The 19,249-nt window shown below is 49.0% G+C and overlaps 1 protein-coding gene across 5 annotated transcripts in view; it reads left to right on the top strand.

Moving 5' to 3' along the window:
- Positions 1 to 11,170, top strand: part of PAX7 (paired box 7) — a 102,308-nt gene extending 91,138 nt beyond the window's left edge. For 4 of the 5 annotated variants that reach the window (XM_086764608.1, XM_086764605.1, XM_086764606.1 and 1 more), the window contains exons 8-9: positions 3,158 to 3,404; positions 7,373 to 11,170. In XM_086764608.1, the coding sequence (XP_086620734.1) occupies positions 3,158 to 3,404; positions 7,373 to 7,488 (363 nt within the window). In that variant the 3' untranslated portion in view covers positions 7,489 to 11,170. The remainder of the gene's footprint in view (positions 1 to 3,157; positions 3,405 to 7,372) is intronic. The other variant, XM_086764609.1, reaches the window with a different exon arrangement.
- The last annotated feature ends 8,079 nt before the right edge of the window (positions 11,171 to 19,249 follow it).

Raw genomic sequence — 19,249 nt, 5'->3', positions numbered from 1 at the left:
GTCACTTGGCCGTTCACCACCCTGGCATGGTCCTGATGAAATCCTGGCATCCTTAGGATTCACTATGGATTTCCAGAGGGAAATTCAACCCGTCTTTTTCAGAAAGGGGTCTTAGAATGGGCTGAACTGTCCTTCAGAAGTGTCAGTCTCTCTGTAGAGGAATGCTAGAGGATTACCAGAGACTAGAAACTTAACTTTACATTAATCTGGTTAGTTGAGTTCAGTCCTAGCTTAAGTGACTTGCACGAGCCCTTGTGAGCCAGTAGCAGAGCTGAGAGTAGACATCAGTCCTGATTCTCACTGATTAAAGCCAGTTACTGTTGTTAGCAGGATTTGTACAAGTGTCTTCTCCTGTCTCAGCTCCTCTGAATTTGAAGAGTGTGAATCTGGGTTTCATTTCCCAGCGTTGCTTTACATCCCCCTTGCTTTTTAACAGGGCCTTAGCGGAAGTGTTAATATGACTTCTGCTTGCTTTGGGAGCCTTTTATTTTCTCTAAGTAATACAAAGCAGCTGACTCTTTTGGGGAGATGGCCAGCAGGGAGAGTGCTAGAAAACCCTCTGCTCTGCGAATGGTTCCAGTTGCCTTTCATTTTATAGTGCGTGATTTCTTTTCTGCACCTGCAGGGCTCGGACAGTGCATCCGCAGTCCAGCAGCCCTGCCAGGCCTGGACAGTTTGGGAAGGGAGAGGAGAAACCACCCACCTTTGCGCTGCCTGGGCTGGAGCTTTCCAAAAATAACTCATCATTCATGTGGCTGTGTTTTCGCGCATGCAGGGAGGATGTTTATTGTTTTAAACATCTGATTCTGCTTGTGAGTAAAATTCAGTAACATCCCGTGGCTGCTGTATAGCGAGCGTCCTGGATATCCGTCAGGGCAAGGAGGTGCAGGGTGCAACAGGGTGATACTGAAGCGATGAGCTCTGTCTGCAGCCGGTGGGATGGAGGGGCGGAGAAGGAGAATTCGTAGCTGAGCCAGATCAAAGTTCGTGACCCAGCTTAGTGGAAGGTTACACATAACTTTGCAGCTGGAAAGCCTACCTTCAGGCTGCGCTCCCGTGATTTCCCGGCTGCAGGAGCCTTGAGGCAGAGAGGTTTATGTTACATCCATGCAGAAAAGCATGACAGCCCTATTCTCATATTAATCCGCTCTGTCTTGCATATTTAAATGCAATTTCCTTTTTCATCCCCTTGTCTTTCAATCTGTGGGCTGTCGTGGGGCAGGGAGTTCCACGGGCACGTTTTGTGCAGCGTTATGGCTAAACAACTTCATCTAGATACCTCGAGGCTGAATCACTGCGATTAAGGAGCTGTGCCTGGAGGGTCTCAAGAGCTGGAGGTAATTTAGGAGAGCCATCTGCCCTGTGGTGCAGAGGCAGCTAAGCTAGGTTTAACTTTTGGGGACCAGTAGCAAACTCTAAGCTGAGTGCAGGCTGAAAACCCTGAAGGAGGAGAGGGTGGATGGACCCTGGCTGAGCTCAGGGTTTCCTTTGCTGATTCAAAGCTCGTTCCTGTGTCTCTGTACCACACTGCAGACAAACCCAGTGGTCGGGGTTAGATTGATTTTCCAGGCTTCTTAACTAACCCCCTCCCCAGCACCTCCCCACTGCCTCCCCACAGAGGCGCCCTCCCACCCCTGCTCCAGAATTCCGCTCCCAGACAAATGCCTGGGAAGGATATCGGGCCGGCTGAGTTGGGAGGTGGCATCACATCAAGGGAAAAGCGTCTTTGCGGGACTCCCGCATCCTTCCGGGGGGGAGGAGAAGCTTTAGAAAGCAAAGGCCGGCACGTAGCCACTCATTCAGCCTAAGCCCCCACTCCAGCAGGAAGGTGAGGGAGGAGGGGATGGGGAAGGTGTCCGGGCGAGGGGATGGGGAAGGTGTCGGGGCGAGCAGGAAGGGGAGACGCCGCTCTATACAACCCCTCTTGTGTCCTTCCAGAGAATGTATTTTCCGCACAATAGCCCACCAGGCCGCTGCTGGGGGATAAAGGGCTCATTTTACCACTTGCCAGGCTCCAAATATTTCCAATTTGCCACTTTAATTGATGTCAATAAGGTTATACTAAATTCGGAGATTTTCAGCCGCTCAGCATCTGAGCGCTGGCCTGGCCCCCCGAGGTGACTGGCTGTCCCCTCTCCCCCCGCGCTTCCCCAGCACAAATATGGCAAGGCCTGCCTGCGGCGGCTGTGAGATCAACCGAGAGGCATCAGGAATTCCCTTCCTTCCCTCGCCACGGCCCCGCTTCTGCAAACTCTTTACACTCTTTACTTGGCGGCCCGGGGGTAATTCTGCTGATTGCAGGAGGCAATTGCATTAAAGCGCTGGCAGGATCAGGGTCCTTGCGCCAAGGCCTGTAGGCAGCGGCTTACCCCAGACTCACCCACAGGAACAAATCTGGCATTTTTGCTGCAAAAGAAGGGAAAAAAAAAAAAAAGTTCATCTGGTTCAGGTCTCAAAGCAGGAAGATTGCTTGTGTGCAAATTTAATTACATTTTCGAACCAAGCACAGCACTGAAATGAGCCGAACCAGGACCTGTTATCCTTGCACATCTGAGGGTAGAGAGAACTTTGACATTTCAGTCCCTAAAGCTGAATCTTCATCCAAGCCAGGAAGGGTTTGCACCTGGTTTGGTCAGGGACCTTTGCGAACCAAACCCCGCTCAGACTTCCAAAGAAAGGAGCTGTCTTCAGCGTCCCTTTTTGAAAATATCTATCTTTGCTCCCTGTTTCTTGTGTCTGTTCCTCCGTCCGGGCTGTGCGTAGGAAGGGAGGTGACGGCAGCGCGTGTCAAGCAGGTCTATCTCGGGTTTATTCCTTTCTCCCGTGTTCATTTTGAACAGCACAGCTAATGTTGTGAACAGGTCAGCAAAGACAGACCAAAGGTTGACTGTGCTGTGAAGGAACTTCTCAATTATCCCAATTAAGGTCTTTCTAATAAAAGTTAGACACAGAGGAGACACCTGGGAGTTCTGGCTGTTGTTATTTGATGGAAGCAGGTCTTCATTCTCCACCCTGGCCAAACCTATGTTGATATTGTATGTTATACTGGTAGAGCACCATGATATGTAGACTGTTTCTCCCTGGTATTCATGAAGGCAGCTGCACACATCCCTTTTCTCCCCCAGACATTGATGTGTTGTCTCCTGTGTTTCTCCAGGTGATGAGCATCCTGAGCAACCCCAGTGGGGTTCCTCCGCAACCCCAGGCTGATTTCTCCATCTCTCCCCTTCATGGTGGGTTGGACACCACCAACTCCATCTCTGCCAGCTGCAGCCAGCGGAGTGACTCCATCAAGTCTGTGGACAGCCTCCCGACTTCCCAGTCCTACTGTCCTCCCACCTACAGCACCACCAGTTACAGTGTGGACCCAGTGGCTGGCTACCAGTATGGACAGTATGGACAAAGTAAGTGCACTGATTGTATTCCCCCTGAATAGGGAACAGAAGAGAGGGAGGGAACGTAAGAAGGTATGGATATTGTGTTGGAAGGGATTCCCATGGAAATCTGTTCATCTAGAGAGAAAAAGGGAATCTACTTACCAGAGACAGATGGAGATTTCTCCACACAGCCTCCCCAACACCCTTGCAGTCCAATTCCAAAGTCCCAATTAAAACATTTTAGGTCAAACATCTCTATTAGAAAGAACAACTTCCAGACCTCTCTCCTTCCCTATCTCCAGTTCTTGCTTCTCCAAAAGCCCTGCAACATGTTCACCCTGCTCAGCCAAGGGAAAGCTGGGATTTTACTGCCATCCCTTAGGGATGTGGAATGATACGTGTCGCTTCTTCCCCTGCCCTCCACCAGGTAACGGCAGGGTCCGTGCTCAGGGGTTTTGCTACAAAACATGTTAAGCCAGCGCCTGTCGGCGGGGCTGTGGTTCTGCGAAAGTTGAAGTGGGGCTGGAGTTGTAGTCCTGAACCCAAACCTCAGACGCCAAAGGCTGAGGCACCCCAGGATGGTCTGTTTCTCCTCCAGAGGGGCTGGGTCACAAAAACACCAGCGAGCCTGGCAAAGGGCTCACCTGCTGGTGTTAAACTAATAATAAGTGTGGTGTTGTGAGAGAGTGATCCGCAGAGGGTTAAAGGTGCATCCTCTTCCTCCGGGAGCGCTCCCGCTTGCCCACAGCTTGTCCTCAGTGACCTTTCCTTCCATTTGGCTGTGGCTTTTTATTCCCCTCTCCGTCACAGCCCTTTAATGTCTTTAACTTCTACAGCTAAATGAGAACCGGCTGTGGCAGCAGACGGGATCAATAGCAGCTTCCCCCACCCCTCCTTTTTTTGTTTTTCGGGAGTTTGATCTGTGACCCCTTGACCTTCCCCTCGCTTCTGGATGTGAGGCTGGACACACGTGCTATTGATAAAAATCTTAAACAAATTCCAATACCATGTATTTCCAATAAAGATTCCCTTGGGCAAGACGTTAGTCACACCCATGTGTGTAAAAAATAAAATAAGGAGGACGAGCTATGTTTTGTGAGAGAGAGAGACCAGCAAAGGAGAAGGAAAGAGAAAGATGTCTTGCTTTGCTGGAGGAATTTTTACTTGAGCCTCTCCTTGTGCTGTTGAAAAACTGCTCACATAGCCCTATTTATGTGGGTTTATTTGCCCCCCGTCCTGATTTCTGTGGCACTGCTCTCTCGTTTCTGCTGGACGCCCATTAAATGTACAAGTCCATTTTAGAGCCCACTGGGCTCGGTTCAGAGCAGGAACATTGTCCTGTTAGTAGTCATGAGAGCCCAGGCTGCTGACGGGTCTGTGCCCAGCAGCAAATCTTGCGTGGTTGACAGAGGTAGTCCAGACGTGTCCCGTGCCTGGAGACACGCAGGCAGCCGGTCACGAAGGGAGCTGGTCCTGCTGGAGCAAGGAAGGTATTTGAGAAACCATCATGCGCCATCGAGAGTTCCACTGATTGCTTCCCAGTGCTGGGAGCTGGAGTCCCACCCTGCTTAAGGGCAAGTCTCACAGCCAAAGCCAACGCCGTGCTGCGTGGCTGATGCATCACAAATCAACTGTTGATGTTCTGAGGTGGGATCAACATTAAGCAGCAAATACGTGTGTGCACGTATGCGTGTAGGTGTTTGTATTTACAGCTTGGTACAGGCAGTGTGTAAGTCCTCTTCACTAGAAACCTTCCTTGCAACGAGCTCCATTTATAATAATCTCGGCGCGAGGAAACAGTTTTCATTGGTAATTAGTCCTGTTAGAGCAATCACTTACATGAAGTTGACCTTGATATAACAACATTTCTCTTGTCTTTCTTGGTGCATGTTGTATTTAGCAGATACTTCTAATCCCTCCTGCTTTTTAATTCTTCACTGCTTCTTTTCAAATGCTGCTCAAACGCTGATTGGTGTGAAGTGATCTCCACATGATCAGTATTTATTGATGTTCAGTTCAAATCATACATTTCTTCCTTCTGTGATGCGACAAAAAAAGTGTGAAACCCCTTTTTAGTGAACACTGATATAATAAAAATTGAGGGTTGTTATGGTGGGGGCAGGCTCAGGAGACCTAACCAGGGCTTGTAAGTAAGAGCTCTGTAGCTTTGGACCTGGCCTGAGAGAATCTCTCTCTCCCCACTTCTGTCCTCCTTACTCACTGTTTTAGAAACACAAATCCAGACACGCTTTCTCTTTCACGTAAGCAAATAAACATCCAGAGTACTTTTGGTAAGTACTTTTCTGGTTTTGTTTTGGCTTTTGCTGTATTAAACTAACAAAACATATCTTTGACTTCTGGCGTGAAATACCCTGGTTCCTTTGAACTCTGCCCACTGGCACAAAGAGCAATATTGGGAGTTTAGTGGGTTTTTTTTTTTTAGAAGGATGAGATTGCCATAAAATTTCCATTTTTGCTGGGTACTGCCCAGAGCAGATTGCCCGGCTCTGGCTGTTCGCTTCCCTCCATTCCCGGGCCCACATCTGAATTCACCCAGAGCACAGGTGACAACAGGAACAGAGGTACATGATGCACAACTACACATGCACGCACCGTGCCTCAGCAGTGGATCTCCTCTTTACCTCTGGCCTCTCAAAGACATTATTTACTGTGGTTACCTGAAATACCAGGGGCCCAAGCTGATAAGGTCTGGATGAGAGCCGTAGCTTGGGGTCTGATGCTGTGTACACCCCCTTGAAGCCCGAGGCCCCACAGCACAGCACAGTTACAGAGCCCAAGTCGAGCTGCCCCAGGACCTCAGTCTCCCAGGAGCACCAGCCAGCGTGCCACCTCTATTTCCCTATCTCAGGCCTCACTTCAGCCCCAGATAACTCACCCTGCGCTGAGCCCACTCGCTCCCAGCACGCCAGCCGTGCCAACGCTTGCACAGCCTGTGCTGTCCCAGCCGGTGAGGAGCAGAGATGCCAGATTAATGTGGTCCTTGCGGTTCCCAAAGGCCGGAGCTGTGTTAATGATGCCAGTGATGGAACGCAGAAGCGTGAAAGGAATTCTAATAGATATGACAAGTCTAATAAGAATTTGTGTCTGGAAGGGACCTCCTCTGGGGCAGGCGTCTGACAAGACGTTGACGGCTGAAATTTGTTTACTCATTGGCACGGATTGTACGTCTCCTGCCAGCTCCTTATTAATCTAATTTGAGACATTAAAGCTAGTGAAAGGGAGAGACTTTGACTGAAGCTCAGCTAATGAGCAATGTCACCATCCTGCCCCAGTCCTCTTCCCCCTCAGACCACGGGGCAGTCAGGTGAGCTGGGATGCAGGTTCACACATCGCCTCAGGAGTCGTGGCTGCATTTCTCACCCAGATGGAGATCAGCAAAGCTGTTTCCTTTAGGAAGAGCAGATGAAGGCAGGCAGTAGAGCTAGCAGAGGTGAGTCAGCATGCAATGGATGAGTCAGATACAAGCCCTGTCCAGACTTGATGAGCTTCCACTGAAATCTCTGGAATAATTTACACCAGCATCCCTGAGTGCAGGAGTTGACTTTGCCACCGTGAGGTGATACAGGGAGGTGAGGCTGGAAGGCTTATCCCACTGGGCTTCTGCTCAGGCTTGTCTTCAGGCAGCTCCCCTGGAAACACCATTTTCTGTGGCAGAAGTAGAATTTTAGCTCTTTTCAGGAGGTCCATGGAGAGATTCGAGGAACCGCAGCAGCAGGTGCAGAGTGCCTGCTGCAGCTGTGCTTAACCCCGGCAGCGTTTGTCCTACCAGACCATCATCTGTTTGTGCTCTTTGCCATGAGTCCAGCAGGACCCTTGTGTCTGTGGCAACCGCTGCGTTGGGCCTCTCTTTGTAAGAGCTGGGCTGTGGGGTCTGTTTGTTACGCACCCTTTGATGCTGAAAGCCTCATTTCCACTAAATGCTAATCCTGTGCTCTTCTCTCACCCTCCTTTTTTTCCCCCACCCTCCTCTTCAGCTGCTGTTGATTATTTGGCCAAGAACGTGAGTCTGTCTACACAGCGTAGGATGAAGCTGGGAGAACATTCAGCCGTTCTGGGCCTCCTACCAGTAGAGACAGGCCAAGCTTACTGAAGAGTCCGACTGTGCCAGCACCTTGCTCCAGCAACTTGGTACCACTGGAGAAAACACCACCAGCCTTCCAGGGATCTACCTGTACCCGGACCCTACTCCTTCCCAATTCCCTTCCACCTCACACCAACTTGAGCTGTGAAGGAGACGGGAAAGAGGGGGAGGGCTCTCCAAGTATCCAGCTCTTCTCAGAGGCAAGCTGGCCTCTGTGACCTGACTCTTCCTGTGGCCAGAGAACATGGTTGGGTACATTTATTAACCCCAAGTTCATGCCCTCCCTCTAACCTACCTGGCCATGGCATTTTGCCCACGCTTAAGAACTTTCCATTGATCTAGGTAGTTGGCATAGTCAAAGCCAAATTGATCTTTTTTTTCTTTGTAAAAAAAAGAAATGTTTCATTTTGTTTCCTTTTCTTTCCATCGCTGTAAATTTGGTGAATGTTGTATAGGAAGGAATAACCAAGCTGATCATTAAGGGACCACAGAAGACCTATGGACCAAATATAAGAACTTGTTTAAAAAAAAACAAACCACAAAGGCAGACAAAACCAGAAAAACGTATATTAAAGTGACAGCAAATTTCCCCACCCCACTCTACCCTTCTGTTCTCACTGGTGGCTTCCCAAAGCAGGGACAGAGCAGGCCAGATTCCTGCTGAGCAGGGCCAGGATGTAAGTCTGTCCAGCCTGGGACCTTTGGAAAGTGTAAATGTAAATTGCTGCATGAGGACTGGAGATTATGGGCACAGGCACGAGCAACATTTACTTTTCCTCTTAGGGACCAATTTAGACCTGATTATCGTTGAAAAGACACGGGCATCTGATAGCAGCAGGAGATGCGATGGCGACCGCTGGCCTTGCGCGCACAGAGGAAGGGCGTCAAATACACCCCATCGTGTCAGAGCTTTTGCCCATCCAGTTGAGAAGGGCAAGGACTGTCAGTGGCCCTTCTTCTGCTCAGCGGGAGAGAAGCTGGCCATGAGAGCAAAGATAAGAGAGGGAAGTATCAGAGGTGTTCGTTAGCTGCCTGCTCGGAGGGGTCAGTATGCAAAGCCAGGTTCTTCTACAAGTAAAGGGCCTCCTGAAAGAAAATGGTGCTTGTTCTGAAGGTGCTTTCCCACAGCTGCCTCTCACTGAGGGATGGATGTGGCTGTGGAGTCAGAGGGAAGATGACCTGAAGAGTCTTTCTAACAGCAGCTAGGAAGGAAAGGTGCTTCCAGCTGCAACATTGCACCTGTTTGCAGGAAAAAATTACCTTACCAACATTGTTCTTTATCCTCTAGCTACCAGGAGAAACGCTGGCCCCTGTCCATCCTCCCAGCTCTGCCCCCAGCCCTCCTATTTCATGCGCTATTCTGCAGAACTCAGCCTCTCCGTCTCTTCCTTCTGCTTTTTGTTTTGGTGGTGGAGCCTTTGTCTCTCTGAGCCAGACCTTGTTTTCTGGATTTATCACCCACTTTTCTGTAGCAGCCAGCGCTCTCACTTTTGCATCAGCTCACGATTCTGCTCATCATGCTACTGGCATAAAAGCAGCCAACAGCAAGAGGGTGTTGCGAAGTCATGACCCACATGGATTTTAAATGGTTTCCTTTTTTTATGTGGTGATGATCCTTGATGAATCTTAAGCAGAAGTCTAATATTACAGGCTTCTTTTCCCCTCACCCTGTGTTGAGAGGGCTCGCTTCAAGAACGCGCTGGAACTTGACCTGGAGAGGGCAAGGAAAGCTGCCCCTGAGAGAACCACCCTCCTGCACGGCACAGGATCTGTGCCAGGCAGTACCTGATCTGTAAAGTCCAGTGGCAACAGGCAGTACATAAGTCATCTCCAGGCTGTTAGGGTTCATAATACATTATTTTATATGTCTGCTTTAGGATAATGAGTGTCTGCTTTTGTCCCCTGGCGCTAACGAGCGACCACGAGTTCTGACCTAGCATATGTTCCTGGGTTGTTAAAGGAGACACTTCCCTTGTGCCCTCTTCTGTTGCTGCTGCTTTTTCCATTCTTCCCAAATAGTCTGACCATGTTTTTGCAGCTGAAACATTTTTCTGGAGAACTGTCCCCTGCCTTGCCCCATCATTTATCATGAGCCACCAAGCCTCTTTCTCTTGAGCCACGTGGACCAGTACCTGTTCTGACCAAAGCAGAATTTTGCTTCTTGCGTTGCTCAGCATCCTATTGGAGCCGCATGTGGCTCTCATCAGCTTTGCTTTATGGCTGTGGCAGAGCCTACTCTACATTCCTAAAAGCATATTAATAAACCAATGTGGCCACTCTGCCTCTTACACACTCACGTGCATGTTTCTGTGGGGCGATGCCTGCACCCAGGGGCTGTGTTGCTGTCATTTATGCTCCAGAGATCCCAGTTCAGCCTCTGTTTGGCCAGCTGTATCCCACACAAAGCTTCCCTCTGGTTGCGAAAGGCTTGCCTTGGGTCACCAAGCTTTTGAAGCACTTGAGGCTTGCGTTCTTTGCATCCTTTCTCAGGGTGACGTGTAGCACCCGCAGCTGATGCGTAGGTGAGGCCAAAGGTACCGGTTTCCTTGAGGTGATTGAGAAGCCAAAATGCCTCGGACCGGTTGCATTTTCTGAAGCACTCTCCCTGCTTTGCCCCAGTTTGAGATCTCAGAAAGCACCGAAAGATGCTGGTTTATGTTGTTTATGCTTTAGAGCTGCTGGAAGGAAGGAATCCCTTTTGAATTCCCAACAACAGTAACTGGGGGATCGAGAGTGAGAGCAAAGGTGTCTCTGGGATGGACACCAGCGTGGGGATTAACGACCGAAGCACCAGTTTGACTTTGCTCCCCTGTCTCAGTATCATTCTGAGCCAACTGCTGAGACAACAGAGCACAGGATTTTCTTTCATGCTGTGTTTAATCGTATCGAAGAGGCCAAATGCTGATAATCACCCAGTCTGGGAGCACCTTCAAATCCACATCCTCCTGGCCGCTGGAAGATGGAGTTTATAGATGGTGATTGTTGGCCCTTGCGTCTGCCCCAGAGAGTTGCAATCCCTCATTATTTATACTGAAATTTCTGACCAAATACATTCCTAGCTGCCTGCTAAACTAGAAGGAAAGTTCCGGTTTGTCTTGAGAATTGCTTCTCTGCAGCTCCCGCTCGCAAAGACCTGTTGGCTCTTTTCTTCTCTTACCCGTTCCCCCGTCCGTGCTTCCACATCTCCCCAGCATCCCTCAGCAGCGGATGCTTGGTCCTGGCAGCGAGGAGGACTTCAACTGAGCTCGGCGCGGAGCGCAGGACCCTGAAAGTAAAAAAGTATTAAGAAGAGGGAGCGCTGTAGAAACCTATTTGCCAATTACCTTCGCCAGAAAGTCCGCGAACACCCGGGTGCTGCTGTAAATAGAGTTCTTAGAGGAAATACGGAAAACGCACCGTGCTAGCGCAAATAGCTGTTCTCTGACCTTTCCCTCATGGTCGCACTTTGTACATTAGTTGGAAATTTGGTCATGTGCTGTATGTTTATAGAAAGTTGACATTTTTTAATACTAAAAACACAGTGAGTGCCGTGCTAGTTAAAAAAAAAGGGGGGGGAGGGGGGATGAACTGTAGAAATTTGCCTATCGTGTGTTTTCAAAATACATTCCAGAATCTTTGGGGTGGGATGGGTTTGATTTGAGGATTTTTTTTTTTGTTTCTTTGTTTTGTTTTAAGGTACGTTCATGTATGAAAGTCCAAGTATTTTTTTGTTTCGTTCTGTTTTGTTTTATGGATTGCCAACCTCAGTTCTGCTGAAAAGAGACAAACTCAGGGGGCGGGGTAGGGTGGGGAGGAGGGGGAACAGAACGGAGGGAGGTGCCCTGAAGACGAAACAAAACTGAGCATGGAAGAGTAGTGGTCGGCAGCAGAAGAGCGTTGAAGAGGAGGACCCTGAAGAATGTGTGGTTGCAGTCACTGGAAGCAGAGCAAATGGGGACTGAGCAGATACTCAACTGCTGGTGACTCTGAGCATGCCTGAGAATCCAAAAATCGTTCTGCGTCTCATCCAAACAAACCACCAAGCGACGAGATGCACTCCAGAGACGTTCTCTCAGGTTGACATTCCTTCCATGCCTGCAGACGAGAACTGACATCCTTGGGGGAAAGGAAAAATGCCAAGTGGGTTTTTTTACCTCCCTGCGCCCCTGCCTTCACCCCTCAGCGCCCTCCTGAGACCGCAAAATGGACCTTGCCTCACTGTGTCCAGTAACTCAGCAGATTGGCTCCTGTCGCTCAGAGACTTTGTGTATTTAACGCTTCTAACCCCTCGCCCCTAACGCCTCCATGTACACCCCCGGGGAATATCTACATAGCACTATAGGCCATTCCTTATTCCTAGTAACTGCGGATATGTCGCTTCTGTGTTTGACTCATAGCCATTTTGCTCCGTGTGTGTGCCTGCGTGGGAGTACGTGTGCGTGCGCGTGTATGCCTGCCGGCGTGCGTGTGTATATATATAATCGCACCATAATTTATTCAGCTATATGGAGTAGTCTAGTAGGAAGAGAAACTGATATTTGCTTTAACTACCTGCTGCCTGTAGGTGTCTCTCTGTAACTCAGGCATAACTGTTATACATTAAAAAAAAAAAAAAAAAGAAAAAAAAAAAAAAGGATTGAAAGTGTCTTTGGGTGGCTTGTTTGCTTAACTCACTGTGCAGCATGCCAAGTGCAAGGGGCAAAGCTGCTAAATCAGAAATATTCACACACACATACAAAGCTACAGATGTTTTCGCTAAAAAGCCAACTTGTGTACTTCATTCATTGAGGAAAACGTGGAAAAGCTACCTGAATAAATAAAACATTTAATGTCACTGTGACTTTTCACAAGGGAAGAACAATTACCTGGCCTGTTCTGAATACAACTGTTTCTTTATGCATTCATTTTCGGCAGGCTGTGGTATGGGCAGAGGAAGCCAGGCTGCGCTGGCCAGGTCGGGAGTGGGCTGCCGCGTTAACTCCCAGCTCTGCGGGCACCTGGCTTTCGTTAAAAGCCAAAGCGTGCCATCAACAAGCGGAAAAATATTTTGAAACTCTATGGAGGAATACATGGCTCGGGGCTTTGGCAATCGGTAATAAAGCGTTTTACCTTTAAACAAAGCACTGAATTCAAAAGCTGTTCCCATCTGAAGACGTTTTGGCTCTCCATAAAATAAGTTGATCTCCATCCAAGTGGTGCTGGATGAATATCTGCATGCAGAAGCTAGCCTGATTAGTCGCTGGAGGTTTTTTTCTGGTTGCCTCTCAGCAGAGGGATCTGTCCACGGGAGCTAACTGGCTTCCCAAACCCAGATGAGATCACCATTAGATCGTAGCAACTGTGTGAGGAAATGCTGCTCATGTTTTGTCTTTTGTGAGCAAAAGAGGCGGCCATCGGTTGGCCTGGAGTCTCCCAGTGGCACGAGAAGGCTCAGCAGAGGTATGAGGGCTTTAGCATTTGCAAACTCCACTAGCATTCTGGCTGGCATTCCCAGCCTCACATGGGCGTGGCTGGCTTCAGAGTTAGTCCCCGATCAAGCACCCACTGAGATCCTTTCTCCTGTTCCCCTTGGTAGAGTGTTTTTGAAGAAATCCTGAGCCAGTGCTTGGAGTCCTGGGTTTAGGCAGCGACCTTCACTGGGAGTTGTGTGATGTCTGCAGTCCCCTGGGCACAGCGGGACCCTGAAGCCGTTCTTAGTCCCCAGCAAAGCTACCTTCAGGTTAGGTGGGACAGAGAAACCCCGGCCACAGCTTTCCTTTCTGTTGGGGTGAGGGAAAGCGTTATTGCTAAGAAAATCAGCCTCCCTCACTGAGACCGAGCAGCCTCCTCCAATCCTAGAAGGAGAAACGTTGGGCAGCAGAGCCTGTCCTAACGCAGGTAAAGCGCGGTGTGACTCCGCGCCTGCCTGCTCCTGCACAGGGGATGTGTCCCAGCTGCCTGCAGAATTCACATTTGGGAGGAAAACGGGGGACACAGGAGCCAAGAGCTGGCCACACCAGCAGATGGGTTTGCAGTGGGGCAGTGGGCCGGGGCGGCTCTGGGCAAACAGCCTGACTCTGTGATCGGTTCTGAGGGCCTTGATGGGTCCCCAAATGGAGAAAAAGCTGGAAACCGCTGCTCTTGCACGATACTAGGGGCACCGTGCTGTCAGAAAATCTCCTTTTTTGTGATAATTATGGAATGGAGAGGCTCACCTCTTTGTAAGAACAGTAACTGAGTTCAGCCGTCAGAGCAGGGCTGGTAGCCCCAGCTCCGCAGCTGTGTCCTAGGTGAATTATTTGACATAATATTTGACGTAAATTTTACCCACCCCAAAGCCCTACGCTCACCAGCAGCACTCGATTTTCACCCCGGAGCCGGCGTGTTTTGCCGGTGGCCAAGCCAGCCTCGCTGCACGGTCCACGTGGAGGAGTTTGTAGAGGAAGGGACTAACATTTTCCAGGAGCCCTGACATGGGACAGCATTGTTTCCAGCCACGTCCCTCTTTTTAAATCTGTGCTGATCTGCTGCTGAAAAGTAACAGCTCTGTGCTTCCTCGCCAGCCCTCCCAGAAATGACTTTGCTCCAGCGGTGGTCATGTTCGGGCTCCGTTGCCGCCGGCCCTGCAGTCGCGTTTCAACACTGCCCTCAACCGTCTTTCGAGCTCCTCGTCCTCTCTCCTAATGACTCGAGCCTTATCTGAAGAGCGCAGGATATCGCCCAGGTCTTGCCAGAGTCGATCCGTTGCCCTCTGAAAGACATCAAGGGCGTGAGCTAGCCCACGAGGGAGCTGCTTGGGCCGATACCACTCCTACTACACGTATCACCAGTCAATTATGGCTCTAAGCTGTCGTCAACTTTAATCTGCTGATAAGCCAGTGATAAATCAAATCCAAGTCAATTTGACACCAGCTGCTAACTTTCGCAAATGCCTGGCATCCTGCGGGCTGGGGATGGGGTGCTGACACCGGTCACCGCGTCGCGTCTGCCTTGGTCCCATGTCGTTGGACGTGACCCGAGGCGCTGCGTACGGCTGCCTACGCTCTGTGTGAGCGGGGCTGTTCCTCTGCCCTGAGGGGCTCTAACTGTGCGCCTTCCCTCCTCTGCTTTTTATTTCAGGTTTTATTTCTTTAGTTGTGTCACACATACTGCGTCCGGCTTCCAGCAAACCCCTCCACAGCCCTCTGCGACCTCAGCCACGTGCTTACTGCAGCCTCCCCGTTACTCCCATTGCGTATTCCCCCAGGGCTCTGCCTTTAGCAGCTGGAGAAGGCACAGGACGGCACGACTCCAGGCGACCAGAGACACGGAGCACACATTTGTATATATCTATATATCTTTATATCTCAATGCCATGTAGTTTTGGAGGGCTGAAACACTTGGCAGGTTAACTTGCACTTTTCTTTTTAATCACTCAAAAAAAAAAAAAGTTGAATGTGTTTACATTATTTTCCTGGACATTCTCACAAATATTTTTCTCAGAAGAAATATGAGGAATAGATAAAAATGTTTTCAATATTGAGGTTGTTTTCAATTTTTCTGTTGCTTTTTCATTTTAAAAGGCATGCAAGAAAAGAGAACAACCTGGGAGGGAAGCAAAGTGGTTTTGCCTTTCTAACCTGAGATTTAAAACATTTTTTTTTTTTTAGCTAAAACTAAAGAAACTGAAAAATTTCTTCCTTTCTCTTTATTAAAAACTGAATAATTAAAATAATTTTGAAAGGTCCTTATTAAAAAACCAAAATGTTTTGGGAAAAGTTGTTTAAACCAGCTTTGCTCTTTCCTCTTTACCATCACATTCCCTTTTTCAGCATTGCTGTAACAGAAGGGGTTTGAAAGTTGTTTTACAGACAGATGGAGGTTGAGTGACTTGAGCAGGATCGCGTTGTCTGAAGTGTCTGAGCCAGACCACCAATCTCGACTGCGGTGCGACAGAGATCGGAGAAAAGGGAGGCAGAAAGCCTCACCCTGCGAGGTGTGAGTGCCACGGGAGGTTGTGGTATTCTTTTTTTTATATTTATCCTGAAAAAATTTTCTGGAAGTATGGTCCAGGGACCATGAGAGTGTGCGCCTGATTTAGGAAAGTCCCAGGGGAACCTTGGAAGCCGTGCCCAGCACCTCACTGGCTGTCTCGCCCTCCAGACACCCGTCCCTCCTCCTTAAAGCCGGGCACGGAGACACTTAGCACCTGCTTGTGATTTTTGCTCAGCTCCAGATGACATCAGTGGCTTGGTTTTTGGGACACCCTGTGCACACTACGCCCTGCTTACGGGAACTCTCTAGAACCTGTCAGCCTTTCCCCTCTGACCCGAACACTGCTGGGCATCCCCGGTGACATTAATTTTCTTGCGTGGAGCGGATGCAGCCTGTTGGACGGCAAGGCAGAGAGGGCGGTGAGGGCATCGACACGTCTTTTTTTGGGAGGACACATCCTCCATGCTCTGTGCCATACCTGCCTCTTGCCAGCGTTTCGATATTCCCCCTTCCGAATCTTTCTTGTTTGCCTGGTTCGGAGGTCAGACCCCTCTCAGGACCCCAGTTTGGATCCCTTCTTGCTGGTCTCAGTGGTTGCAGCCAGGCAGCAACTGCAGCAGATCCGGCTCAGCAGCCATTAGCTTCGCGGCATTTCATGAGCAATTTCTTTTCAGAATAGGTGTAGAGAAGTTTATTGTAATGGGCTGTGGACCTGCATAAAATCAGGGTATTCTGAGCAGGGAGAGGTGTATGAAAGGGAATTAAATGACTGAAAAAGGATTTCCTTGTGAGGGCCGTTTCTTTCTTTTTTGAGGATTAATATAATTAATATCCTGTCCCGGGCAGGCCACATTCTCACCTGGTGCAAACCAGCCTGGAATTTTAACTGGTTTTGCTGATTTACAGTAGCCAGCGAGCTCATCCTGCATTCCTGTAGCATTCCTCCATATCCATCCCCTACTGCTCTGCATCCTTGGAACAGGATTTCTAGTGTTTCTACTTTTTGGGGGCAGTTTTCCCAGAATAGCTGGATGCTGGGAGACTGGGTGCCCTCGGCTCTTTGCCTGAAGCAGAAGCAGAAGTTCCCTCGTGTGAAACAGCAAGGCAGCTGGAATGTGCAGTGAGCGCGGCAGAAGACGGCAGATCAGGGGATCTGGCCTTTTACTGGTGCTTTGGGGGATCTTGGACACTGCGGTTAACTTCTCAGACTCTTATTTCCTCTCCAGAAGACTTTGGGCATCCCTACATCACACTGGGGACCAAACCAGGCACCAGGAGAGGCGAGGCTGCAGCTCGCTGTAGGGTAGGACGTACCACGATAGAAAATATTACGTCTTTCTCAAAACCAGGGGCTGGAAGCAAAGTGACCTTCTGCCTCCCTTCCACCACGATCCCAAGTCTCCAAACCACCCAGGTGACTCAAATCTGTCTCTCACGTTGGTGCGAGTGTCTCTCTGTCCCTGTCATCCTTCAGGGATGAGTTTTATTTACAGGAGATGCTGCACAAAACCTCACCCCTCATCTCATTGCCTGCCTCTATCTTGTCCTCTCTCCTCCCTTATTCCTCAGCAAGATGCAACCTTGAGGTGGCTTGCGGAGAAATAAATAAATAAGTAGGAATTCTGAATGTTCTCGGCACGTTCCTCGCCATATTCTGCACAGAATTGTCTTTTGTATATACGCAGGCTAATTGTTATTAATGGTAGATATGGGTTTATTTCAAATGGGAAAAAAAAAAAAGGCTAAGGGGGAGGGTAGGGAGGATGAGAATGGGAGGGAAGAGGGGAAAAAAAGAAAAAAAAGGGAGAGAAGAAACCCACAAGAAACTGTTCACATTTCCCGAGACGTCGACAAAGCTTTTATGAATATAACTGGATTTGTAACAAGCATTGCAGCTGCACATAAGGCATTCAGACATGGAGACAATTTTACTAGATAATAGACTATCACGCAGGATACAATTTAAATTAAAAAATGCAATTTTCACCTTGAAATGAACAAATGATTACAATTTCTATACAAATTAAGGCATTCAGGCTCTCTTTCAGTAGTGGCATCAGTCCATGAAATATGACATAATTACCATGAAATACATTTTCAAATATTTTGATTTTTGTCCGCTGCTTTTAAAAAACATAGCCCCAGCTTCTGTGTGCGTGTGCGCACGTGTGTGTGTATGTGTGCGTGGGGGGGAAGAGCAGCTCGCGTTATCCCACCTTCTGGGGAAAAACACATTAAAAAGAAAAGAAAAACTACCCAAAGATTAAGCTTCCCCCCCTCCCTCCTTCTCACTCCCCCTTCTCTTGACTTGCGAGATAAAATTGAAAAAAAAAATCAGACAGAAAGAAAAGGAACGCAAGCGAAAGGCTCTAAAGCCTCCAGATTTATCTAAATTACTACGCTTATCTGCAAAAATCACATCTGCTGGTTATCTACTCGCTCCGCAGATCTCCTGGCCCCCCTCCCCTTTCTCCCTTAAAATGATGGGTTTTATTCCTCTCTTTTATTTTTTAATTATTTTTCCATTATGTTCTCTTTTTAGTGCTGGAGATACAAGGCGAATCAGAGAAATTGTGACCCACGCGCTTGCCCGTGGAGGAGGAGGGAGAAGAATAAAGAAATTGCAATGGGGAAGTTTGCAGGAGTAGGTGGACGTCAGTGGGGAGGGGAGGGTGAGCGAGAGCGGCCCCGTCACACAGAGCCTCTGCAAAGGAGCGGTGCCAGACGCTCTGCTGCTTTCCTTCAGCCAGGTTCACCCACGTCGGATACTTTTTGTGCCAAGGCGATGCTGCGATTTCTGTTTTTTCCCCCTTATTAAAAAAAACCCTACTGCGGGGACCAGAATAGGAGCTGCTTGCTTGGCTCTGAAACATTAGGACAATTATTTGGGGTAAAATTTCATACCCAAATAGCTAATTTAGGGTGCCTCTATCAAGATTTCACCAACCTGTCCTGATTTCCGGTGGAGCTGACTGCTGGGGGCTTGTGGCGTCGTACCTAGACGCCTGCCGATGGTGTGCAGGTGGGTGGTGGGCTAGAACTGGTCCCAAGCTCTCTTCTGGCCAACCCATGCTCTTATTTAGCGTGGATGTAAATTAAAGGCCATTAGTGGACTGGGAGAATGAACAACATCAGTGGTGATGTCCAGTGCTTCGGTAGATCTCTATCAGACTGGTCCTTTTTTAATTCCTCTATACAATGGGTCATAGGAATATTTCACTGGCTGGGTGCATGCTGCGGTTAAATTATCTCAAATATCTTTAGGTGATCGATGTGCGATACATTTCTGAGTGTTCTGCAGCTGGGAAGGGAAGTCCAGCCCTGCAGAAATGCCATTGTGGAAACACCTGAGCTGGACAGGTGACGTTCATTGTTGTTAAGCCCAAAGGCTGGGCACCACTCTTTGTTAGCTGTGGGCAGTGAAAAGCCAGTCTGGTGCTGGAAGAGCCGCCATCAGGTTTCCAGTGCTTCCCAAAGATGCCTTGAAATGAGCTTTTGCTGCAGCATATACTTGATGGAGATGCATTTTTTTCTCCTGAGGTATTGTGAATATTGGGATAACAGACTGGGAGGGTGGGGCTGGGAGGTGTCCCGTTTGCTTTGTTGCGTGGCCTGCCTATGAAACCAGTTGCATGGAGGCTTGGTGTGAGGTGAGATAGTGCTGAATATTGGCCTTGTGGGTGTGAGCAGCTCTTCGTGTTAAAATGTTTGTGGCTTTTTGTGTGCAGTTGTGACCTCCTGCATGGAGCTTGTCCTGCCTCCTCCATTCTCCCCTAGTAAGTCCCACCAGCGTCCAAGAAGCCATGCTTCTTGCCGAACATCTCTGCAGCATGTTAGC

The sequence above is a fragment of the Chlamydotis macqueenii genome, chromosome 21, assembly GCF_036417535.1.
Source record: "Chlamydotis macqueenii isolate bChlMac1 chromosome 21, bChlMac1.mat, whole genome shotgun sequence".
Lineage (NCBI taxonomy): Eukaryota > Metazoa > Chordata > Aves > Otidiformes > Otididae > Chlamydotis > Chlamydotis macqueenii.
This window is presented reverse-complemented; position numbering and strand designations above follow the sequence as displayed.